Here is a 24,961-nt window from a genome sequence, read left to right on the forward strand (position 1 = left end):
AGCAAGAATACAGATATTGTGTGGGAAAAACATTTTTTTAAAGTACTGTTATTCAGCTTCCTTAGAAATTGCATTACCAGTACTTTAAAAAATGTTTTTCCCACAGAATTTATTTCTGAGTCACTTTTTAACATGAATAATGTATATGCATTAACACTATCAGCTATAAATTCAGTAATTGTTGAGGGCATCAGCAGTGATGAATATATATTATATACTTTTGTCATACTTAATGACAACTCAAAATCTACCAATCGATCATGAAGATGAATAGTTTATACCAACAGAAGAAACTTAGAATTTTAAATGGGTTAGAGTACTGTATACCCAATTTATTGACACAATAGAAACTAAAGCTGTAATTTTCAACGATATTTTTCCTTCTTTTCTCTTTCATCTATTAAAATTAAAATATTGTACTTTTGGATAAAAGATTCAATCCAACTAATTACGGGGGGGGGGGGGCAACTACTAAAGGAGGTTATCAGAAAATATAAGGACAAAAATAAAAGTAGTCATACCATGGTTATCAGAATGATAGGATGGCAATTCAAAAGAAGGGAAATATGTGCCAAATTTTGGGTAACAAACACAGAAGATGAAACGATGATCAAGAAGATAGGAGAAGAGGTATGTTATTATGAATGATAAGGCATTAGAATTATTTTATTCAAGATAAATTCAAAACCTAAATAATCTACATTCTGTAGCTTTAAATAGACATAGATGACTTTTTAATTATGTAAGTAAGAGTGAATGAAATCCGAGTAATAATGGGAAAGTTGAATGATTTATAAAGTGAAGAGAAAAATGTAAAGAAAATTATAATAAACAATAAAAATTTGGCATGTACTTGAAGGCAGAAAGTATTGGATGCTACTATGTAGATAAAATAATGGTCGAGTAAATATATTCTAAAATCAAGTAATTTACTGTTAACATATATCAAAGAGAACACACAGTTAATTTAATTACAATGAAATGCAAAATTTAAGAGTGTAATAGAAACAGAGGTGGTAGGCTAACAGATAAAAACTTGATTCAGAAGGAAAGTTTAAACAAACCACTGGAACATAACTGGATATTTCAAAAAAAAGAAAATGTAGGTACTATTGGAAATTAGAGATGAATCTAAAAAAGGAAATGATTATGGCAGGAAAGCAGACTTCAGACAAAAGAAGGCAAATTACAAGAAACTCTGAATAATGAACGATATATTACTCTATTGAATGGAATGTAGAATGTACAAAGTTCAAACACGGCGGTAGTAAGAAAATGCATCAACTGTTAACAAATAAAATAAGATATGTAAAGAAATAAAAGGAAATCAGTTGAAACAGAAATATTGTGATTTAATAAATAAAAGAAAGACATGATACAACAAACAATCTTCACAGGGAACAAATAGATAAGCTCATTATTGCCTTTAATTCATAGATAACAAAATGTCTTTCTACTGAAAAATAACAATACAGTACAATTTTCAAAAACAAAATAACTTACTCTGCCAAGACACTTTCAACAGAGATTTAGAAAGCATGGTCAATCAAAATGCATAGCAGGCTTGATGAAGTTAAGTAAAGTACAAGATTCCTTAGCTGCTGCTATGCTGTTAGGTTGTCTGAGATTTCTACAATACTAGATACAAAGGAGAAACTGAGAAAGGGTATTGTGGTTAAGAATAAAAGTAGATGTGTGAATACTGGCAGGTGTTGGATGTGAAAAAAATATATCTGAACAAGATTGAGTAGCACTCAGTGAAACACAGCAAAATGTAAAAAATGACACAGTACATGTTCAACGTGCTGAGGGATCATGAGTGTGGCATTCAAGTTCAGCAGTAAATATACTGTCTGATGAAGCAACTGAATATGCTGACTTTCTAATCAATCAAAAGGAACATTCAAAATTCTTGCATAGTTTAAACTCACCAGTATAAATGATTACATCTGGGTTTACTTGGAAAAAAGGATCTCTGTTTTGCAAATGCATGTTGAACTTGAACACTCAATGGACTGGTTAAGCACAAATGTCTCACGAAACTATCATAAAGCTGTTGCTGTACATAATATACAGGAATTGGGGTTGTATTATAAAATGGCAGGGAAAAGGCTCTCCAATCACTTATGTCTGTCCACTTTCCCTCTCTCAAAACAAAAGCTCAACACATTTTGTTAAAATGCTTACTATTGGGCTAGATTGAAGTGCACCAGCAGCAAGTTGAAGAAAGCTGACTCGGACAGGACCCAACATCCTAAGATTACTTACTGTCTTCTTTATCATTAATGAAATAATCCACTAAAGATTGTTATAACACCTTAAAGAGTTCTGCGTGCGCATGAGTTTATGAGTCATCCTTTCTTTTTGAGGTTAAAAGCAACAAATATTGTCAATAGATTTAAAATAAGTAAGGATCTGTATTCAAAAGATTTACCACATAAGTTAACTTAATTCCATTTGAATTGTAATTTGCTGCAAGCTCCTGGTCTCATGGGAATAAATCTTTTATAGCAGCTGTAAAGGATATAAAACAAGTAATTAATGGGTAGTAAAGATAAAGTGAGAAACAGATTCAATTAATTTGACCTTAGCTTCCAGATTGAGTTAAGGTCAGATATTTGCTAATGTAACTCATCCTTATGTTTCAATCTGAGACAAAATTTTAACTTTAAGAGTTCCTAAGAAGTAGAATATGCTATAAAAGAAATGTACTTTAAATGTGAAAATTCACTAATGAAAGAATGAAAAAAGCAAAATCTCAACAGAGTATTAGCTAGCAACATTCTACCTTATCAAAAGACTGACACTCTAAGAGTAGTCAATATTAAAGTTAATAAAGGAGAAACTATCTTTTCTATCTGGTTGTAAGGAGTACAAAAAGTTTCTGTGAACTCAGAACCTTTTTGCACTCCTTACAACCATTTGATGCATCATCATCTTTTCTTGTGGCTGAGCTTGGAAATAAATCAATCTTTTGTGTTGCAGACATATGAGGCTATTCAATCAAGGGGGCAGAAGTTATAATGTAAAATCTGACTGAACAAGTTCCATCACTAGAAAAAATATAGATAATAGCAATACCTGGCAGACAAAATGTCAAAAAAAAAGTAATGAATAGCAGAAATCAGTAATATATCTGTGAATAAAAGGCAAATTTAAATTAAATATAAATGATTCTTAGATACAAATCTGCAACAAGTCTGAGTAGAGGCTGTGAAGGAATCAATGTTTACTTCAAGATGTATGTAAGTGAAACAAATTCATATTCATATTGTTATCATTAATTTCTTCTCTTTTATTACACATGTATCTTCCTCCAAATTAGGAAATTTCTGAATTATGTCCTCAGTCTAAGAAAGTAATAAAATCTATAGAAACAGTAGTTTACTGCTTAGAGTAATAATTAATTACACGACCATAGCAGTGTTGGTATTTACAAACAGTAAGGAACAACTTTAAATAATAAAAAGGATTACACACATAAAAACTAACAGAATACATATTAAACTTAATATTTATTATATAAGCAAATATTTCACGTGTACAGTCTTGCATTAAGAATATTATAATGAGAGTTTTTCAATAACATTTGTCAATACAGATGTATTTCGCTCTGAAAAAAGAAATAATATATTAATAACTTGGGGAAAAATTAATGTAGCAGACAATAAAAGCATATATTTTTTAAAAAAGGTTATTCAATATTTTTCCATAAACAATGTTTTAAAAAAAAATAAAAACAGTGCTTGAAAGATCAATAAATTAATTACTAACTTTTATAATTTTTACATTTTAACAATACCAATCCTTTAGCAAAAGTTGCAGTGAAGCACATAGAGCACAATAATACGATTTTTCACAAAACATTCCTTATAAAAATGCAACTAACTACCTTCAATTCATGTGTGTAGTAATCAACATAATCAATCATTAAGATTGAAAATGCAGTTTGTTAACAAGCAACTGCAAGTTTAATAGAGCTTAAATTATATTTTTCTTAAAGGATTTTAAAATAAAACATCATTCGCTGTGTTTACTATCACAAATGAGTCCAATCTAATAAGTACAACACAGATTTGAAAATAAAAAAGTAAAATAAATTCTCTATGAAGTATTTAACTCTTAGTTAATTGCTACGACGACAATTAAAGGAAAAACTGGTACTCTTTGATAAAGGATATGTAGTCTCACTGATTTTCATCTTTGGATAAGTATTCTGGAAACTGTCAGCCATTACTATGGCTGCATCTAAGAGGCCATGCTGATACTGTAGTAGCCTGCAGAAGTAAAGGTCTTTTATTAATTGATACTCAGTGCAGTGGTGACTTGGCCTGTGTATCTAGACACTTTTCTATTTAAGCGAAACACAAAATAATTAACTAGTAAGTGAGATATCAATCAGATAAAACCAAGCATCAAGTTCTAAAATTTAAATTTTATTTATTGACTACTTGGTCAATTGAAGGCACAAAAAAAGATAAAAAAGAAATATTCTCAAAAAATTAGATCAAGAGAACAGCAAAAGAAAAGGCTACAATCTAAAACTGTCACTAAGCGAAAAAATTTAGATAAATCTTCATAAAGGAAGAAGATATCAAAGAAAATTGAAATTCTAATACATATAATGGTGGAGGATAAGACTGACTTTTAATTTTTATACTGTTGAGTACCAGGTGAATGTTTTTTGCCTTCTTTAATTCTAACAATACATTGAAACAGAAAATTAATTTTTAATATAGAATTAAGCTATTGTATCTACTGATTTTCTAAAAAAATCACAAAGGAATTTGATTATATATAAAACACTAATGATTTGATTACACGAATCTATCTTACTGAAGGAAAGTCTTTAATTGTGAAAGAAAATTAAGATAAACAAGTAATTTTTCTTTAACGTACATTAAGAAATTTATAGATTTATGTTTTATAATTTTTCTTGGCTACGTGCGAGAAGATTTTTCTACATAAACTTATTGCAGGTTAATCTTTGCCATATTTTTATCAAATCTTAAAGATTCTCTTAAATTTCAAACTGATATTACTGCCCTCCATAGGAATCAGAATACAACCCTTAGGAACATTTTAAATTCAAAAAAATCCTTTCATATAAGTATTATTAAGAAAAAATAGATGAATCAAAATATATTGATAATACCAGCTCATCTCTTATTGAAATACATCATAATCCCCTACTAAAGGGAATTTGTATATGTGTCTGCTTGTCTGTGTATGTATCCATATTCCTTAGCTTAGCATCGGAATGTACCAATCACTAGTGGAAAATCCTGATTCATTAGTACATGTTTCGTGGTGGTCTTGCTAATTATAAATCAATATATCACATATATATCGATATATATATATATGTACAAAATATATATTAATAATATATTTCTTTATTTATGTGATTGTTTTCTTAATATAATAATGAACTATAACCAAAAAGTAGGGACTGGAATGTACTGATCACTAATGGAAAATCCCATTCGTTAGTATCAATTTCTAGAGTTAAACTACTAATTTAACTTTCGTAATATAAATTTTCACCATTAAAAAAAAAAAAAAAATTACACTAGAGGTAATCAATTTTGGACACCTAATAATCCCATTCTGAGATGCTGCCCGCTGGGAGTAGCTGTGGAGGGTGTGCCTACAGCATGCCCCTGCAGCTAGTATTAACTAAAAATGTCCAATAAATATTGGTTTAAGTGATTTCATCCTTTAGAAGGTACAGTTCAATAATCCTTAGTTTTAAATTACTTCCAATCAAGATCACCAGTACGATGGAGGTGGGCTAAGCAACATGATAGGAAATTAGGCAAGGAAATATATCAAGAAATTTCCTTTCCATTGTCACAATCTTGAAAATTAAATAACTTTTTATTTGCAATCTTTGGCAAAGAATATAATTTTAAGTGAGAATTACTTTAAGAACAACTTAACAATAAAAATTTGTAATCTTTGCAATTTTGGGAATTCTTTTTGATACTGACATAATAAAAACCAGACTATTCTTACGATAAGTAATGGTTAAGCACAAATAAAGAGTAACTTAAAAATATATTGTCTTACCTTGTCTTGCTTTCAATTTCCTCAACTTTTTAGCATTCACTTTCTGTAATCTCTTTAGTTTTAGGTTTTCTGGTTTAAATGACAAATTTTCTTCTTGTTCATTTTTTTTTCCTGAATCACTTTCTTTGTTTTTTCTTCGCTTTTTCGCTTTCTGTGTTAATGTAGCAGTTGTATCTACAGTAACATTACTCTGAAATTTGTATCACATAAATGCATAAGCAAGGAGTATAATACTAGCTATCTTCAACATTCTACAAACAATATTGTTGATAGTTAAAATAATAAAAACTTATAAAAAATTAAACGATAATTTTTCATATAGGTAGGATCCCTTTAACCCATCAATTCCTAAAAGCCAAGAGCTATAAATATTTGCTATGATGTTCTATTTCTATGATTGTTTTCTAAATTAAAATTGTTGATGTCTAGATATCATATAATAAGGATGTGATTATTTTTTATTTATTTATATTTCTTCACTATTTATCATTAAAGAACATTAGATTAAAATCAACAATAATAATTTAATACATAAAACATTTTCAGGCAGAAAAAATAGGATAAACATGAATTAATTATTTTCTTAATTTTAATTTTCCCTCTGGTTTATATTTTACTTCAGGAATGTGTAATTAGTATCTTCTGGCATACATGAGTACCATATTTTATAAGACAATGACAGTGCTATTATTATCTTTTTAACAAAAACTTAGTGATGATTATGCCAACAACTTTTTGAAAAACCTAACCACACCCAAACCAAAACTGCTGGTCACCAACCAAAACTACTGGTCAGTGTTAATTAGTTTGTAACTAACAGCTTCAGCAAGGACAGTGAGACAATATTTTACGATATATTTGTAGAAAATATGTAAAGATACAATACCATATAAAATCCAAACAAAAAGAACAAATTTCTTATGATCAAAATTACAAATATTAATGCTTAATAATTTCTACATCTGATTACAACTACATTCAATTCTTTGTATAATCAGCAATCCTTGGTTACATTAACTAATCCAAATACTGAATGAAATGTAAAAATATTATTGGTTAAAAATAATTCATAAATAAATTAAATGGCTGACTTGTTGATAACAATAAGTAAAACATGATAAATAAAATTAAAAAAAAAAATCCTTTAAAGTGTTTTAATTGATAAAAATTTCAAGATTTGGGCACAAAAATAATTTAAAATATATATAAAAAAGTTATACTGCATTTAGTAAAACACTACAAACATAAAATAATATATATGCAGAAATATTCTGAACAACTACAGTAGATTAGACATTAGTTCACAGTTCTCATTAAATTAAAAAATAAAGACTGTAATATTATCAGCTCATGTAAAAATTCCCATTTTCTAGTAAACTATCCCCTTGTAATTAGTATATAAATAGCTGTCCAATTCAATAGGTTCCATACTGCTTGTTTCTTGTCTGCATTATCACCTACTTATAAAATCCTTTTTCAGGGAAAAAAAGTTTCATTGCCTCTTTTACTCTTTCTCCCTCTCTCACTCATTCTCTCTCTCTCTCTCTCTCTAAGATCACAGTTGATATCAAAAAACAATGGATTTTTGTACAAATTTCAAATTTTGGTGTAATTTGTGGCCTACTTGGAACAACTATATTTGCACAGCAGCATTATGTACCAGTTGGCTAAATGTTTAATTAAAATATACAAAATTTTGAACTATACTGAATGCAACAAAATAATATACTTCTCTTACAACAGTCTATTTCTTCCATAATAATCCTGCAAAGCAAGCGCACTTCTACAAATGCTGCATCCTATGTGATGGCAGAATGTTGTCAAAATCATTCCTGCTGTATAAGTAACTCAACAACACTTGACTGTATTACATAATTACAAGGTCCAAAAAAAGTAATGAATGAAATAAACCTTAATTCTCAAGAATGTTTACGGTTTCTTTATTTTTAATTACGCAAGCCTACAAAAATTTGGGTTGTGGAATGTTTATTAACGTTTAATAATTGATTTCTATGTATTTTTTAGTGATAAATCCAAAAATTACCTTTTCCATCACATCAGGATTTTTCGCAAATCCACTTTCACAATTTGTAAAAATTGCGAAAATGTGATACTAAATAGACATAACACTTTTTTTTCTCTTTTTATTAAAAATAAATCAAAATAATACATTCACTTTTTTGGCTTATACTATGCGTTCTTGTAGCTAAAAAGTTGAATAGTCTGAAGAGGAGGATGGGAAGGTTGGGTTGAAGATGATGCGACGGTGAGAGTGCTTGGCTGGCAGATTGTGACAAGATTTAACAAGATGTAACATGTTTATTGGCAGCTACCCATGCTACTCATGCACTGTGCAAATTTTATCAGTACTATTTCAATCATCAGCGTGCACAAATCGATATTTTGTCATCCTCTGCGTTTTTGTTGGTGGAAAATATATTTTCAGGCCATAAAGAAAACTTTTTGTTTTCAAAATGACTTCAAGAGGCTGCAAATATTCTGCAGAATTCTTTTTGTTATATTTGTGGTGAATTAATGGTGGAAAGGCAAATAAATATATAATAAGTTTCGTTCAACAAGTGTACCTCATATATTTCAGAAAGAAAATAGGAAACCAAGACAAAACTTGGGCACCCATTGCTATGCATGAGTTGAAGGACTTAGACGGTGGTCAAAGGCTGAACAAGAAGCATTCAGATTTGGAGTTCCAATGGTGTGGCGAGAGCCACGAAATCGGTATGATTTCGGTACATTGTTACGGTATGATTTCGGTACATTGTTACAAATCGGTATGATTGTTACATTTGTTCGACTGATGTTCACGATTGAAATTATGAAAGTACTTTCGACCGAGAAAGTACTGATTGGAGACTGCCCATAGATTTCTCCAAAAGAAGCCTCAAAGTTGTCCTTCTTCACAATGGGAACATATATTCGTCAATACCATTCGGACATTCTGCCCATTTAAAACAGGGTTATGATAATTTAGAATTCATTCTTGATAAAATTAAATACGACAATCATAAATGAATTACGTGCAGTGATCTCAAAATAATATCGATGCTTCTAGAACAGCAAGGAGGATATATAAAGTTTTCTTGTTTTTTTGTGTGATGGGGAAGCAGACAGAGAAAATCATTGGATAAGGAAAGATTGGTTAAAAGGAGGTTCATTAGAACTTGGAACCAAAAATGTGCACCACAAAGCTCTCATACAATTGAATAAAGTTCTCCTTCCACTTCTGCATATCAAGTTATGCTTGATAAAGCAATTTTTCAAACCCTTACCAAAAGAAAGTAAATGTTTTAAACAAATCTGTGGCAAATTTCCAGTGTTATAAACTTCCAAACTAAAGCAGGGTGTGTTTACTGGTTCTGACATTAGAAAACTTCTCAAAGATGGTAATTTTGCAAAACAAATGGAAGTTCCAAAAAAAGAAGCCTGGGGAGCCTTTAAAGATGTAGTATCAAGTTTCTGGGCAAAAGTTGGATCCGAAACTTCAAATCAATTGTTAAGAACATGCTGCAGAAGTACAACAATTTGGGCTGTTCCATGAGCTTGAAGGTTCACTTCCTAAATTCACATTTGGACTATTTTCTTGAAAATCTTGGTGCCATTAGCAAAGAGGTGAGTAAGAGATTTCAGCAGGATATGAAAGAAATAGAAAGGACATATCAAGGAAAATGGACTACTGACCCCGCAGGGGAAGACATCCTCCATATGGCAGTTTTGGTCACCACATCACCTCCTTCATACCTAGCCTTTATGGGCTTTACTGGAGATCATCTTCAAAACCTCGGCAAAAGGCATCTCTAAGCCTTGTTCTTGCCTCAGTCAGGATGCCACGTGTGATATTCTCATCGGTGTACTACTATCATTAAGAACTTTCAAGAAAAGAAAACCAAACACATTTAAACTAAGTCTCAAACAAGACTGAATAACAACAATAAGGAACTGAAATCCAATACCTACCCGAATGTAATGAGTTGAGTTCAAAATGCAATAACAAAAAATACATGAATAAACATAAAAAAAAACACAAAAAAACAGAAACTGAAAGTGGGAAAACTCAAGCGGTACACTAAATCTCCTCAGCAATATTTTCTTTTGCAAGGTAATTTATGAAGTTCTCCACTATCAACCATTCAGCCTAGTTTCTACCAATTAACATGGAGATCTACAATGACAGCAGACTACTGCTGGATGCTAACCCAAGATGAACTCTATAACAGAGAAGGAAAAACATGAAGTAAAGTAGTAGTATAAGCTGTCCAAAGAAACTTTGAAAAAAATTATAAGTATTTTAATGGATAAAATTTTAAGTATTTTACATACTTCCATCATTAAGGTGGTGAAGAGGAGGCATCATTAAGGGTGGTGTTTCCAAAGGCATGACGTACCTCATAAAATTAATTAATTTAAAAATACACTGTAACAGAAATTAGGCTTATTTTGGGTCAATTTTCATCAGAAATTATGGGGTCAATGACCTCCCTGCCCTCCTCTTCCCAGCTCACAACTGGTTAGCTATAAGAATGCATGGTATAAGCCAAAAGAGTGAATATATTATATTAATTTATTATTTAAAAAAATACATTTTATATCTATTTTATTGTATCATATTTTCACAATTTTTAAACTTTTTACAAATTTTGAAATTTGTGATTTCCAAAAAAAATCTTGATGTGATGGAAAAAATGAAGGTTATTTTTGGATCCGGTGCTAAAAAATACATAAGAATCAATTATCAATACTAAAATACACAACCATCGCAGACTTATTATCAAATTAGTTATTTGTTTCTAAAATATATGAATTGTCTATAATCAACTGATTACATTAACCAAAAACTGTTCATTAGCAAGTAAAAAAAAATGTTCTACAAAAAAAAAAAGGAGTAGTTATAACTAGGCAAAGCTAACTGGGCATTAGCTTTTAGTTGCCAAATTTAACAACAAAAAATGCCATAAAAAGATTTTGTGATTTCAAATTATTTTTGCACAAATATACTGAAACTTCTTTTACTTGGACACAAATAATAAATTGATCACAAAATTTTTCAGTAGCTTTATTAGAAATTGAGTGTGGTAAGTTAGATTAACCCATATAATGCTATGCTTTGTTGATTTGACAATCAAGAAACTTAAATAGGTTTACGTAAATGGATCTTATTATCCATTTTGCTGTTTATTATTTAAAATTTTTGTTAGTTTTAGTTTTATTGCAGAAACTCTTGCTGACAATTATTTATTTTTAATAATGTAGGATAGCTAAATAAAACAAAAATTTTGCAATTTATATTACACAACTAAAATAAACCATTAAAAATTCTTACATTTGGATTATCCTCATCCATTGGCAATTCAATTTTATCTTCAGATTGTACATTCTGCAAACTATCAAGCACTTCTATTTCCATAGTTTCATACTGAGCCTTATCTAAGTCAAATTCTGCTGCCTCCTGTTCAACAATTGCACTGCTTATGTGTATGTTTTCTTTTTCTTCAGGTGGCTCAGTATAATATCGGATTTTACCCCTACAAACAAACATTTAAAAAATTCAAAATAATATAATCCGTACACATTATATACACATATTTACTACATAAATCCTAGTAAATGCCACACATCAATCTTCAAGGACAAAATTTTATTATTATTAAGATAAAGTCAATAAATGAACTATTATTACTGTTATTAATGCATTAATTAATGTAAACTAACAACTGATACTATTAACAATAAAGTATTTCATTTTTGGGTAAATCATTGTTTTCTAAGCGTCAGTTTATAAAATTTTAATGAAATAATTAACAAAAAAATCTGATGTGGACACTACATGGACTTCCTTGTATGCCTATTAAATTACACATACACTTTTTTGTTTCAAAACAAAAAGTACATAAAATTTTATTTCATTAATAATTTTTGATATTTTTTCATATTTCTTTTTTATTGTTATTATTAAATTATTTATTGTAAAAAAAATTTACAATCAGAAGTTAATAATTATTAATAAAAAAATATATTTAAATTAAAAAAAAAAAAGTTAAAATTAAAAAATATATGAACTTTCATTCAAACTGATGTGCTTCCTCTTGTAAGATCCAGATATTTCATTAATTAACATTTTATTTGGCTATAACTCTGGAACCAATGAAAATAAGTACTACTTAAAGTTCTAAATGAGGACTTATTGCTACTGTTAAGAAAAAGTCAGAAATCCAAATTTTTTGGACAACAGTCCAAAATCCAAAACAACAGTTACAACACTCCTAATCCAAAATTTCAACATTCTACAGCTAATTGTTTTTGAGTTATACGAGATAGAAACGTACATACAGATGGTGTGGTCAAAATGGATATTTCTGCTGAAATCTGAAAACCGAAATTTTTCGCTATCACATTACTTTCTTTACTTCGTACTTCGTACTTGGTGCCAGACTGAAGAAAGTCTGACTTAAAAATAAATTATTCATTGCTATATAAATATATTTATACTCACAATATTTAAAATTATAATCAATTAATCTTTACGTGATTAATAAGTTTATAATTAAAAATTATTAAGAAAACAGTATTTACTTTTTAGAATTTAACCAAATAAATCCTTTGGTAATCATACTGTCAACTGTTTACGAGTTATTATGTAAACCAAATATATCATTTATCTAATAACTTGCAAATGCATGATTATGTAGACTCTGAAAAGACCGATGATTAATGTATTTGCAGAATAATTTTTTATCCAGGCATTTGCTGAATTCTGAATTCACAACATAATGATGGCACTGGCACGTAACTAATTACTCTGACTCATAACTGATACTGAATTAATCTCTTTTATATCCTAAAAAGCACACTTCCTGTATTTTTTTTTTTCAAGCAACTACAGGCTAACCACATGATGAGAGATGAAAATTTGAAACATGAAAAATGCTATGCCTGACTGGAATTCAAACCAGGACCTACAGGATGATAAACAGTCACTATTCCACAACCACAAATGTTGAAATGTATTATATTTCAAAAAAAAGAAGAAAAAAACAACTGTGAGTTAACTGTTGTGGCTATGTACTGAAATTTACATGTTATCTTAACGTATTGTGTACAAAAACACACGAGAGTTAAAGAAATAAAGAACAGTCATTGACAAAAATAGTTTTAACAAAGGAATAAAAATAAACTTACTCTACAAGTTTAATAAGTTCAGTTACTTAATGATTACCAGGATATTGAAATCTGACAATAATTAAGTATTTTAAATAATCTATTCTTTCAGGAGTTTCTTTTATTCATTTTAATTATTATTTATACACATTAATCATTTCATGCACAGATATCTGATTGAAAAGTTTATAGTCATAAAAAGAGGTTTTCCAGATGTGATATAGTTATTAAATATTACCTTAAATAAAATTATTGTATTAAAATATAATTCAACAAAACTGAAATTTTATAAAGAGTAAGTTTTCTAATTTATACTTAAAATTATAACAGTAAACAAACATCCAACTCAATTTGCTTACTACATTCTCAATTCAAATAGAAAATGAAAAATTACACTTTACTTATTATCTTTTACAATTGGCTCTTTTAGTAATAAACAATAAGAAATTAATACTAAAAGGATGCTCACAGCAAAACCCTAACATATACTGCCTGTAATTGGATTAAAAATCTAAGCTTACGAAGAAGCTTGACTCAAACAGTGCAAAATACTGTCATCTATTTAATTGTTTCAATTCAATACTTTATGCTAAATTTCTTTTTTATCAAACTTCAGGTTATATCCATAATCTTTTCACTTCTATCACATCACTATCTATAAAAAAAGGATGGTGTATGGGATTGTTTGTTTGATGTTTGTGCTCACATTTTTATTTTGGCTGCCACTGGCACAGAGGGGACCATGTGGTGCACTATGCAGCAGGGTAGCTGTGTGCAGTGCACAAATGATTCATTCATTTAAACAATTTATACTTCTTCATATGAACGATTTATCTAAATGTAGATTTGTGTTTTGGGGATAAAAAAAGGAAAACATTGGGATTAGAGTTGTGTTAAAAAATCACAACACAAGAAACAGCTAAAAAAAGTTTAGGATTTTGAAGCTTTTTTGTAAAATTTTTTGTTGTTAGTATGCTAAATTCATAAACGTTATTTGGTTACAGTTGACAAAAAATTTTACAAAACCACGTGTAATCAAACATAAACCATGTAATATTTTTGTGCCAGACCTTTTTTCTAGTTATTTAATATTTAAAATTAATTTTAAACAACCTATGATGATTTGTAATATTTATTTAAGATGTAATCAGCTATGACTTTTTTTAAATACAGATATAAGATTAAAAATTAATTTCTTGATTCAATTTTACTAATTCATAAAATGTCTATTATGTTTACTCATAACAGAACTTAAAAAGTTACTTTTGACATACACAAATCCATACTGATGAGGGGCAAAACAATCAAAATCTTGATGGTTTCAATATAAAAAAAAAATATTAATTTTTCAGATGATTGAACTGAATAATTTCTATCATGATAGAGCATTTCTATTACATATAATAGGCATATTTTGGTCAATCTAACAACTGTTTTATGATTTACTATACTAATAATATTCTGAAAATAAAAATTGACTATTTAATGAATTAATTTTCAGAAAAATTACTACCAAAGAAACTACACTTAAAGTAAGCTAAAATATTACTGCAGCAAATTGATTAGTTAAAATTTAAGTTTTAATAATACATTATTGCCTATAAATGATAATATATTAAAATAATACATTATTTTATTGAAGTTTATTAAAATTAATGAAAAGAGTTAGGCAACTTTATTTGTTCCACATTTATTCTTGGAATCTTCTTCAATCATACTGATAGCTCATTTGTTATTCAAAATAGCAGAATATTTATGGTACTGTTTCGACAAGTAATATTATTTACACAGCAATCAATAAATAAAGAATATAATAAATAATTATTAAATTATAAATGGATGATCCTCCTCTATGAATCATGAGACCTTGCCGTTGGTGAGGGGGCTTGAGTGCTCAGGGATACAGAGTAGCTGGACCGAAGGTGCAACCATATCGGAGAGGTATCTGTTGAGAGCCAGACTAAGGAATGATTCCTGAAAGAGGGCAGCAGCTCTTTCAGTAGTTGTTAGGGGCGTAAGTCACAATGACTTAAACAGCCATATCAACATCACTCAGTCCTCTGAGTACTGCGCAGCTGAAAGCAATGGAAAACTACAGCTGTTTTTTTTTCCAAGAAAATGTGGCTCTGCATTTTCAAAAGCAATAATGGAGGCGCCTTCCTTGGTAAAATAGTCCCCCGTTCGGATCTCCTGGTGGGGACTACTAAGGAAGGGGTCACCAGAAAAGTAAAAAATAACATTCTACGAGTCGGAGCGTGGAATGTTAGAAGCTTAAAAAAGGTTGGTAGGCTAGAGAATTTAAAAAGGGAAATGGATAGGGTAAACGTGGATATAGTAGGAATTAGTGAGGTTCGGTGGGAAGAGGAAGGCGACTTTTGGTCGGGTGACTTTAGAGTAATTAACTCAGCGTCAAATAATGGGCAGGCAGGAGTAGGTTTCGTGATGAACAAGAAAATAGGGAGGAGAGTGGAGTATTTCAAGACGCATAGCGATAGAGTCATTGTAATAAGGATAAATTCAAAACCTAAACCGACAACGATTGTTAACGTCTATATGCCTACAAGGGCCCATGATGATGATGATGTAGAATGTGTATACGAAGAGATTGATGAAGCAATTAAACACGTAAAAGGAGATGAAAATTTAATAATAGTTGGAGATTGGAATGCAAGCATTGGAAAAGGCAAGGAAGGAAATATAGTGGGTGAATACGGGCTGGGCAAAAGGAATGAAAGAGGGGACCGACTTATAGAGTTTTGCACGAAGTATAATTTAGTAATTGCCAACACCCAATTTAAAAATCATAATAGAAGAATATACACTTGGAAAAAGCCAGGCGATACTGCAAGGTATCAGATAGATTATATCATGGTTAAGCAAAGATTTAGAAATCAACTCGTGGACTGCAAAACGTACCCTGGAGCAGACATTGATAGCGACCATAATTTGGTGATAATGAAATGTAGATTGGGGTTTAAAAACCTGAAGAAAAGGTGTCAGATGAATCGGTGGAATTTAGAGAAGCTTGAGGAAGAGGAGGTAAAGAAGATTTTTGAGGAGGACATCGCAAGAGGTCTGAGTAAAAAAGATAAGATAGAAAATGTAGAAGAAGAATGGGAGAATGTTAAAAAGGAAATTCTTAAATCAGCAGAAGCAAACTTAGGCGGAATAAAGAGAACTGGTAGAAAACCTTGGGTTTCAGACGATATATTGCAGCTGATGGATGAACGTAGAAAATATAAGAATGCTAGTGATGAAGAAAGTAAAAGGAACTATCGGCAATTAAGAAATGCTATAAACAGGAAGTGCAAACTGGCGAAAGAAGAGTGGATTAAAGAAAAGTGTTCAGAAGTGGAAAGAGAAATGAACATTGGTAAAATAGACGGAGCATACAGGAAAGTTAAGGAAAATTTTGGGGAACATAAATTAAAATCTAATAATGTGTTAAACAAAGATGGTACACCTATATATAATACGAAAGGTAAAGTCGATAGATGGGTGGAATATATTGAAGAGTTATACGGAGGAAATGAATTAGAAAATGGTTTTATAGAGGAAGAAGAGGAAGTTGAGGAGGATGAAATGGGAGAAACAATACTGAGATCTGAATTTAAGAGAGCATTAAAAGATTTAAATGGCAGAAAGGCTCCTGGAATAGACGGAATACCTGTAGAATTACTGTGCAGTGCAGGGGAGGAGGCGATTGATAGATTATACAAACTGGTGTGTAATATTTATGAAAAAGGGGAATTTCCGTCAGACTTCAAAAAAAGTGTTATAGTAATGATACCAAAGAAATCAGGGGCAGATAAATGTGAAGAATACAGAACAATTAGTTTAACTAGTCATGCATCAAAAATCTTAACTAGAATTCTATACAGAAGAATTGAGAGGAGAGTGGAGGAAGTGTTAGGAGAAGACCAATTTGGTTTCAGGAAAAGTATAGGGACAAGGGAAGCAATTTTAGGCCTCAGATTAATAGTAGAAGGAAGATTAAAGAAAAACAAAGCAACATACATGGCGTTTATAGACCTAGAAAAGGCATTCGATAACGTAGACTGGAATAAAATGTTCAGCATTTTAAAAAAATTAGGGTTCAAATACAGAGATAGAAGAACAATTGCTAACATGTACAGGAACCAAACAGCAACAGTAGCAATTGAAGAACATAAGAAAGAAGCCATAATAAGAAAGGGAGTCCGACAAGGATGTTCTCTATCTCCGTTACTTTTTAATCTTTACATGGAACTAGCAGTTAATGATGTTAAAGAACAATTTAGATTCGGAGTAACAGTACAAGGTGAAAAGATAAAGATGCTACGATTTGCTGATGATATAGTAATTCTAGCCGAGAATAAAAAGGATTTAGAAGAAACAATGAACGGCATAGATGAAGTCCTACGCAAGAACTATCGCATGAAAATAAACAAGAACAAAACAAAAGTAATGAAATGTAGTAGAAATAACAAAGATGGACCACTGAATGTGAAAATAGGAGGAGAAAAGATTATGGAGGTAGAAGAATTTTGTTATTTGGGAAGTAGAATTACTAAAGATGGACGAAGCAGGAGCGATATAAAATGCCGAATAGCACAAGCTAAACGAGCCTTCAGTAAGAAATATAAGTTGTTTACATCAAAAATTAATTTAAATGTCAGGAAAAGATTTTTGAAAGTGTATGTTTGGAGTGTCGCTTTATATGGAAGTGAAACTTGGACAATCGGAGTATCTGAGAAGAAAAGGTTAGAAGCTTTTGAAATGTGGTGCTATAGGAGAATGTTAAAAATCAGATGGGTGGATAAAGTGACAAATGAGGAGGTATTGCGGCAAATAGATGAAGAAAGAAGCATTTGGAAAAATATAGTTAAAAGAAGAGACAGACTTATAGGCCACATACTAAGGCATCCTGGAATAGTCGCTTTAATTTTGGAAGGACAGGTAGAAGGGAAAAATTGTGTAGGCAGGCCACGTTTGGAATATGTAAAACAAATTGTTAGGGATGTAGGATGTAGAGGGTATACTGAAATGAAACGACTAGCACTAGATAGGGAATCTTGGAGAGCTGCATCAAACCAGTCAAATGACTGAAGACAAAAAAAAAAAAAATGGATGATAGTTTTATATGTTACTTAGGATACTAAAAGGAGGTATTCAGGAGAAAAAGCTAGATTCCAGTAAAAATTTACTAGATCACATTTTCATACTGCTGCTGTGTTTGTATAACATGCACAGTTTACTAAGGCTCTATTGCAGCAATTTTGGCTTAAAATGACCAATTCAATTCAAAGTTCGACCAGCTCCAAGAAACAACTGAAGAGGAACTATTGGTTAAGTTAATCATTGACCAATTACAGTTATATGGTGTAAATATTATGAATAGGCAGATTATGGCAAAATGGCGCCTTAAATTTAAAATGGAAAAGAGATGATATTCATAATGAAAGGAATAAAAAGGTCACCTGTTATCTCTAATTAAAAAATTCAAGAAAAATCATTTAAAGACTTAATACTGTGAAGCTTATCCAGAAGCGACAAGGACTGTTGAATTGTACTTAATGTAACTTTTATGGAAAGATTAAACTACAAGAAACTACAAAACTAGATGTTAAAAACAAAGAGAAATAATGATAAGAAGAATTAATTTGGCCCTTTTTATTAAGTTGCACAGTACTTTAAAAACTGATGACATAGTAACTGATAAAGAGTGTTGTATTTTTTCACAATAATGTTCATCCATTTTCTGCTGCTGTGCAATAGTAAAATACAAATATTCAGATTATAAAAATTTTCATCAATTATGAGAAATCAATAAATAGCATAGAAGAATATACATACTGGTTCCAATCCTCAATCATAGAACGAGCAGAACTTTCTATATCCAGCAGTCCACCTCTTTTAAAACGGCCTTGACGCTTAGCCTTTATTGCAAAGAAATCTGTTGGAGAATCATATTCCCCAATATCATACAATTCCATCATCTGAATTAAACATCAAAACAACAGAATAATGTTTTGCTTTTTTTTTTTCATGAACACAAAAGAATCTGATAATCATAAATTTAACAATCTAAAAATAAAATGAAATAAAATATCTTCAAATCTTTTTAACTTACAATAGAGGTGGATACAACTTTATAGTTATAATGTAAAAAATAAGGCATTACTCTTTTAACAAGAGATCACAAGAGCAATATTAATTATTAATATAATTTTTCTTCACATTTGCCACATACAGAATGTACCATGAACTTCTCCGGGACTTTCATAACTATTCTACTCATCAAAATAATGGAAAAAGTTCATATAAACAAATGTCCTAAAATGCTTCGTTTTCAAGTTACAGCTAGTGAAAAATTTCATTCAGATTTCAGCTACTCTGGTAAAATAAGGTGAGACTGAAATTTATTGATTTCTTATGGTTTTTGACCTGAAAAAAAAAAATAAAAAGGTCCTAACGTCATATCTGCAGTAAGTTTTAAGAAATCTGGGGTGAAAACCAATAAACTGGGGTAATAAATTCTGTTTTTATGTTTGACGTACAATAACTTTGTTAAATGGGTAATAAACACATAAAACTTGTAGAGTTCAATTCTGAAGAAAACTGTGCAAGATAAGTTGGATAAAACACAGGAAGGTTAGAAAAATTTGAATTTTATTTAGAAACAACATACAAGACCAAAGTGCATTACATGTACCAGTTTAAAATAGATGTTAAAAATGTGCCGCCTGCCATTTTCAATACATTTCTTGAAACACTTGTTGCTCTTTTTAGTTCTTCAGGGCCGTCCTTAAGTTACTCAGCTATCCTTAATGCTTATAATTAATTCCTCATGAGAATGCATTTTTGTTTAATATAGCAGCAGATCTTCTTGAAGAAAGTGTAAGTAGACCTCAAAATTTAAGTGGCCTGGTAATATCAACAGTCCGACAGCTGACTGTGAAGAAGGCTTCACAGTCAGTCAGTAAAAACTTGTAGAGTTATCAATTTGTATTCCATAACATAAATTGATAACTCTACAAGTATGTTACACCAGTTGCAGTTGCAGAACTCCAAGCGAAGAACTATCTCCTGGGTCTAGATGTTGAACAAGTGATTTATGATGAGAATAAAACTTTTTTTGTTTATTGTCCTCCAAAGTATTATATGCAAAACTTTGATTCGCTTAGAACTGCATCAATAATAATTTCATCAACAACAGCATTGTATTGGGCAGATTTTTTGTAGCTGGTATAAATACTAGATAGTGAACCTGTTTCCTGAAGATTACAAAAAAGTAGTGAAAATTGGTGTGGGATCTAGAATCCTGTGATTCAGAAAACATTTTTCATATTCTATGGCAGCAGCTGTAGCATTACCATTATACACACCCAAAATTGACCATATCAGCATATTCCTCTGTTGTGAATAAGTATGGTATTAGTTCAATGGCATACCAATCACTTTCGAACTAAAATTCACAGAAAACCTTCGCTAATGACAGTACAGTTCACAGAACCTGATAAACTTTTAATGTACCTTACACAATGATTTAAACATTAAAACAGTATTATGCAGCTCTTATTTCCTTGCCAACTTTGAAATAATAATTTTTCAAGTAATTTATTAGTCGCTAAAAAAAAAATATATATCTAAGTAATCTTTATTTTACAATAATTGTGTGTGTAATTTCCCTACAACAATTTTTAACAGTAAATTTTTCACATCATCAAAAAATAATTTGATTTTTATTTACACTAAATAAGTTCTTTTCTGACAACAGTAGTAATGTACTGTTTCTAAATAAAATTCAGATTCTTTAACTTTTCTTTGTTTTATTCATCTTATCTTAAACCACTCAGTTTACAATTAAATTCTCTACAAGCTTAGTTTAAGAATTTTGTATGTTTATTACCTATTTAACAAAATTATTTTTACATCAAACTAAAGAAAAAAGGTTTTTTACCTTAATTTATTGGTTTTCACCTTGGATTTCTTAAAAACTACTGCAGATAGGGTTCTGAGACCTACTTTATTCAAATTTTCAGGTCAAAAACCATAAGTTATCATTAATTCTGCCCCTTAATCAACATCCTAAAAATTTCATTATGACCTCATTTCACCAGGCTAACTGAAATCAGAGTGAAGTCTTTCACTGGCTTATTTTGCAAACAAAGCATTTTAGGACATATGTTTATTTGAACTTTTTCTATTATTTTCACAAGTAGAATAGGTTATGAAATTCCTAGGAGAACTATGTGATACATCCTGTATACAAAATAACATACCACACTCCCATTTCTGTGTTGTTTCTTTCACTCCTAGGGTCTTTTGGAAATTTCTCAGTCCGATATGGAGCAAGTATGACCAAATGACTATGATATTTTTTCTTTTTTATATTTTATTTTTTATTTTCACACACAACTTACAAACAATAACTCAATTACATATTTTGTTTTTATAACAATATAGTAATAAAGAGTAAATTCAATAAAAAACAATTTTTGCAATATAAAATGTGTAACTTGTATGAAATTTTAGATATCTGCTGTAGATAAATTCGTGTCGAAGATTCAATATGTTCTATAAAAACAATATCATACAATATGTGTCTCAATAAATTCTGAGATACATCATCAGCAATTTAAAATAATAATAATAACCTATAAATAATAGAAATGTGAGTAAAAGTAATATAATTATAATCACTATTAAATTTATAAAAAAAATATGAATACTACAAAGATATTAAGTTTGTACTATAATAAACAAAAATTAATTTAAGACATTAATTTGTACTATATTTTATAAACGTAAAACATACAGTAAAATAAATAATTAATAATTAAACAACAGATTTAAATAAATAAATATCAAAAATAAATGACTATGGTAGAATAAACAAAAACAAACATAATAATAAATACAAGTCTGTATCAATTGGAGGTCTTACTTTTCTGGCACCCAGTAGCGTGTGTTCTGCATGGCAGGTTATAAGAGTGGGGCAGAGGAGGCAAGTACAGGCAGGTTGTAGGGAGGACCTACTTTTAAATTTTACATACACTACACTAGCATTTTATTTTAAAACGTTTAACTGAAATTGACATAAAAAAAAGAATTAGATTACACTTTAATTACTTTATACTTTTTCCTTTTTGTTTTCGACAATAAAAAAGAGGGTGCTGATATAAATTTTGTCGTACACATTCTCTTGGGATGTCAAAAAACTACTATGACTGAAGAAATCATCACAAAAATTCATAATGCTGTATTAAATGATTGCCAAATGAAGGTGTGTGAGCTTCCTGACATTGCAAACATCTTGATAGGCCATGTACACTACATTTTATATAATGTCTTGTGTAGGAAAGAATTCTGCTCTATGTTTGCTGTATTTGTTAACAATCAACCAAAAATGCATTTGACTAAACATTTCTCAAGGATGTTAAGACTTATTTAACCACATCCATAGAATTTCTTTGAGATTTACAACAGTAAATGAAACATGGATTGATCATTATGCGGAACATGCCAAACAAAGCATAAAAGAAGAAAAGTCATGGCTATGGTTTTTTATAATTTTTGTGGTGTGGTACTCATTGAATACCAAGAAAAAGATAGGACCATCACTGAGGAATATTACATTTCATTACTGGAACAATTGTAAAGTGTTATTCAAGCTAAATTTCCACATCTGACCAAAGAGAAAATGGCTTTTACCACGATAATGCACTTATATGTGTAAATGCATCTTGAGTTGTTGCACCTTCAAAGAGCTTTCACATGAGCCTGATTTACTGGATTTGACTTCCAATAATTACTTATTTTTTAAAAACCTGAAGAAATAACTCTCTGGATGAAGATTCACTTTAAGTGATGAGATCAAAGCTGAGACAACTGCTTATTTTGCAGAGTTGAAAAAATCACATTATTCTGATAGAATTAAAACAGTGGGTAGTTGTTAGTCTAAATGTATGAAACTGTTTTCTTTGACAAGCCGAAAACCTTCTGAACAACCTTTGTAAAAGAACTCACAAAAACACCAACAATTTCTTTCTTATGTTCAAAATTTTTAAATATTATTTCATGATTAAAAATTTAGGATACTGAATGAAAAGCTGAATTACAGAAAACTGTCAGATGGGAGAAAAATGTTAACTAATGTACACGAGCAAAAACTTAATAGCACTGTTAAAATGAATGAAATTAATATTTTACACACATTTTTAGTAGAGGAAAGACCTGAATATATTTAAACATCGAGACAAAGTTGCAATTTTAACAATCACGGCATGCCAAAAATTCTAAGAAGCAAAAAGATTTTGTCACTAATTATAGCAACTGTTTACTGAGATTCAAGAGTTCTTGCTTAATTATTCTACATCAAGGAATAAGTGTTGACACGTGTTGTAAAAATGTATGAAGAAACTTAAAGAAAATATATGAAATAGTCTATTAACAAAAGAATGCGAATTTTTGACTTTTCAAGAAAGGTGGTGTGGCACAAAGCTCTAAAATAAAAACTGATAAACAGTACGAGTGGTTAAAATCACATATTAAAAAATGTATTAAATTGATGGTGACTAAATGGAAAAATAATATATAAAAATGCTGATTTTATTTGGTTCCTCGTAACATTTTTATCTTAAATTTATTTTTATTTAAAATGGATAAACATATTAAGGGTGTAAATTTCACAATTTTTTTTTTTCAAAATATATGTCTCACTACAACATTCTCACAGAAGAGGGCTGTAAGGAGTTTAATAGATAAATTTCATGTCATGGCAGTGCATGACATTTTCATTCCGTAAGCTAATTAAATTCAATATATATATTAAAAAGTGCAATTGAGGAATTGAAGAAAAATAATAAAAAACTGCTAAAAATAAAAAAATTATTACCTACCTGCTGTTTTGTAGCTCTCATTAATATTGTTGTAGCAGCAGATATTGGATCATTAAGTTGTTCTACCTTTGTAGCATTCTTTAAAACATCATTTGTATCACCACCACTAGCTAAAACCACACCTGGACTATCCAATAATTTGATTTTTTTATCTAATTGTACTTCCTGCATACATCTGAAACATATTTAAATAAGTGGAATACAATTGAATTCAGTGAACATAGATTAAACAGTTTATAAACAAATCTGATAAAAAAAAAAAAAAATAAAAGCTATGTATCATAGTAATTAATACATTAGATTTAGTAACTTGTCACACTAAATGTATGGCATGCTAAAAGTTGTAAAAAGATATGTACAAGAAGTGAATAAGATCATATTCGATACTTTATATAACACTTCTAAAAAACTTAGGAGCAAACATTGAGATAAACTCTTTTACCTTTTATAAGTTAAAAAAGGGTCAATCTATTTGAAGTGTCCCAAAAAAACATAAGCTGGTTACTTGACAAATTCAAAAAAAAAAGAAACTTACCAATTTGTTTCCTACATGTTTCAGGACCTAAAAACTATTTTTTTTTAATTTTTTATTTAAGCACTTTATCTGTGGCAGCCATTTTTGTTACGGTATGCACACCTATTTTTATGATTGTAAGGGTTTACGAAAAAAATCATAACTAAAAAACTATTGGTCCTGGAAGGATAATACAAAAAGCAATTTATTCATATTTTTTCAAGGTAAAAGATTGGCATATTTATATATAGTTTACTTACCGATCTCTCTTCTTTCTATGAGAAAATTAGGCAATAAAGTTGAACATGAAAAACAGTGAAAT

The 24,961-nt window shown here is 29.9% G+C and overlaps 1 protein-coding gene across 2 annotated transcripts in view; it reads right to left on the minus strand.

Annotated features, from left to right (window-relative positions):
- Positions 1–3,496: 3,496 nt before the first annotated feature.
- The window catches only part of Ns1 (Nucleostemin 1), a 57,808-nt gene continuing 36,343 nt past the window's right edge, over positions 3,497–24,961 (minus strand). For both annotated transcript variants that reach the window (XM_075376452.1, XM_075376460.1), the window contains exons 7-11: positions 24,126–24,300; positions 19,078–19,220; positions 11,408–11,609; positions 6,073–6,262; positions 3,497–3,613 (exon numbers count right to left, since the gene is read on the minus strand). In XM_075376452.1, the coding sequence (XP_075232567.1) occupies positions 3,564–3,613; positions 6,073–6,262; positions 11,408–11,609; positions 19,078–19,220; positions 24,126–24,300 (760 nt within the window). In that variant the 3' untranslated portion in view covers positions 3,497–3,563. The remainder of the gene's footprint in view (positions 3,614–6,072; positions 6,263–11,407; positions 11,610–19,077; positions 19,221–24,125; positions 24,301–24,961) is intronic.

This window comes from Lycorma delicatula, chromosome 1 (assembly GCF_047948215.1).
Source record: "Lycorma delicatula isolate Av1 chromosome 1, ASM4794821v1, whole genome shotgun sequence".
NCBI classification, from domain to species: Eukaryota; Metazoa; Arthropoda; class Insecta; order Hemiptera; family Fulgoridae; genus Lycorma; species Lycorma delicatula.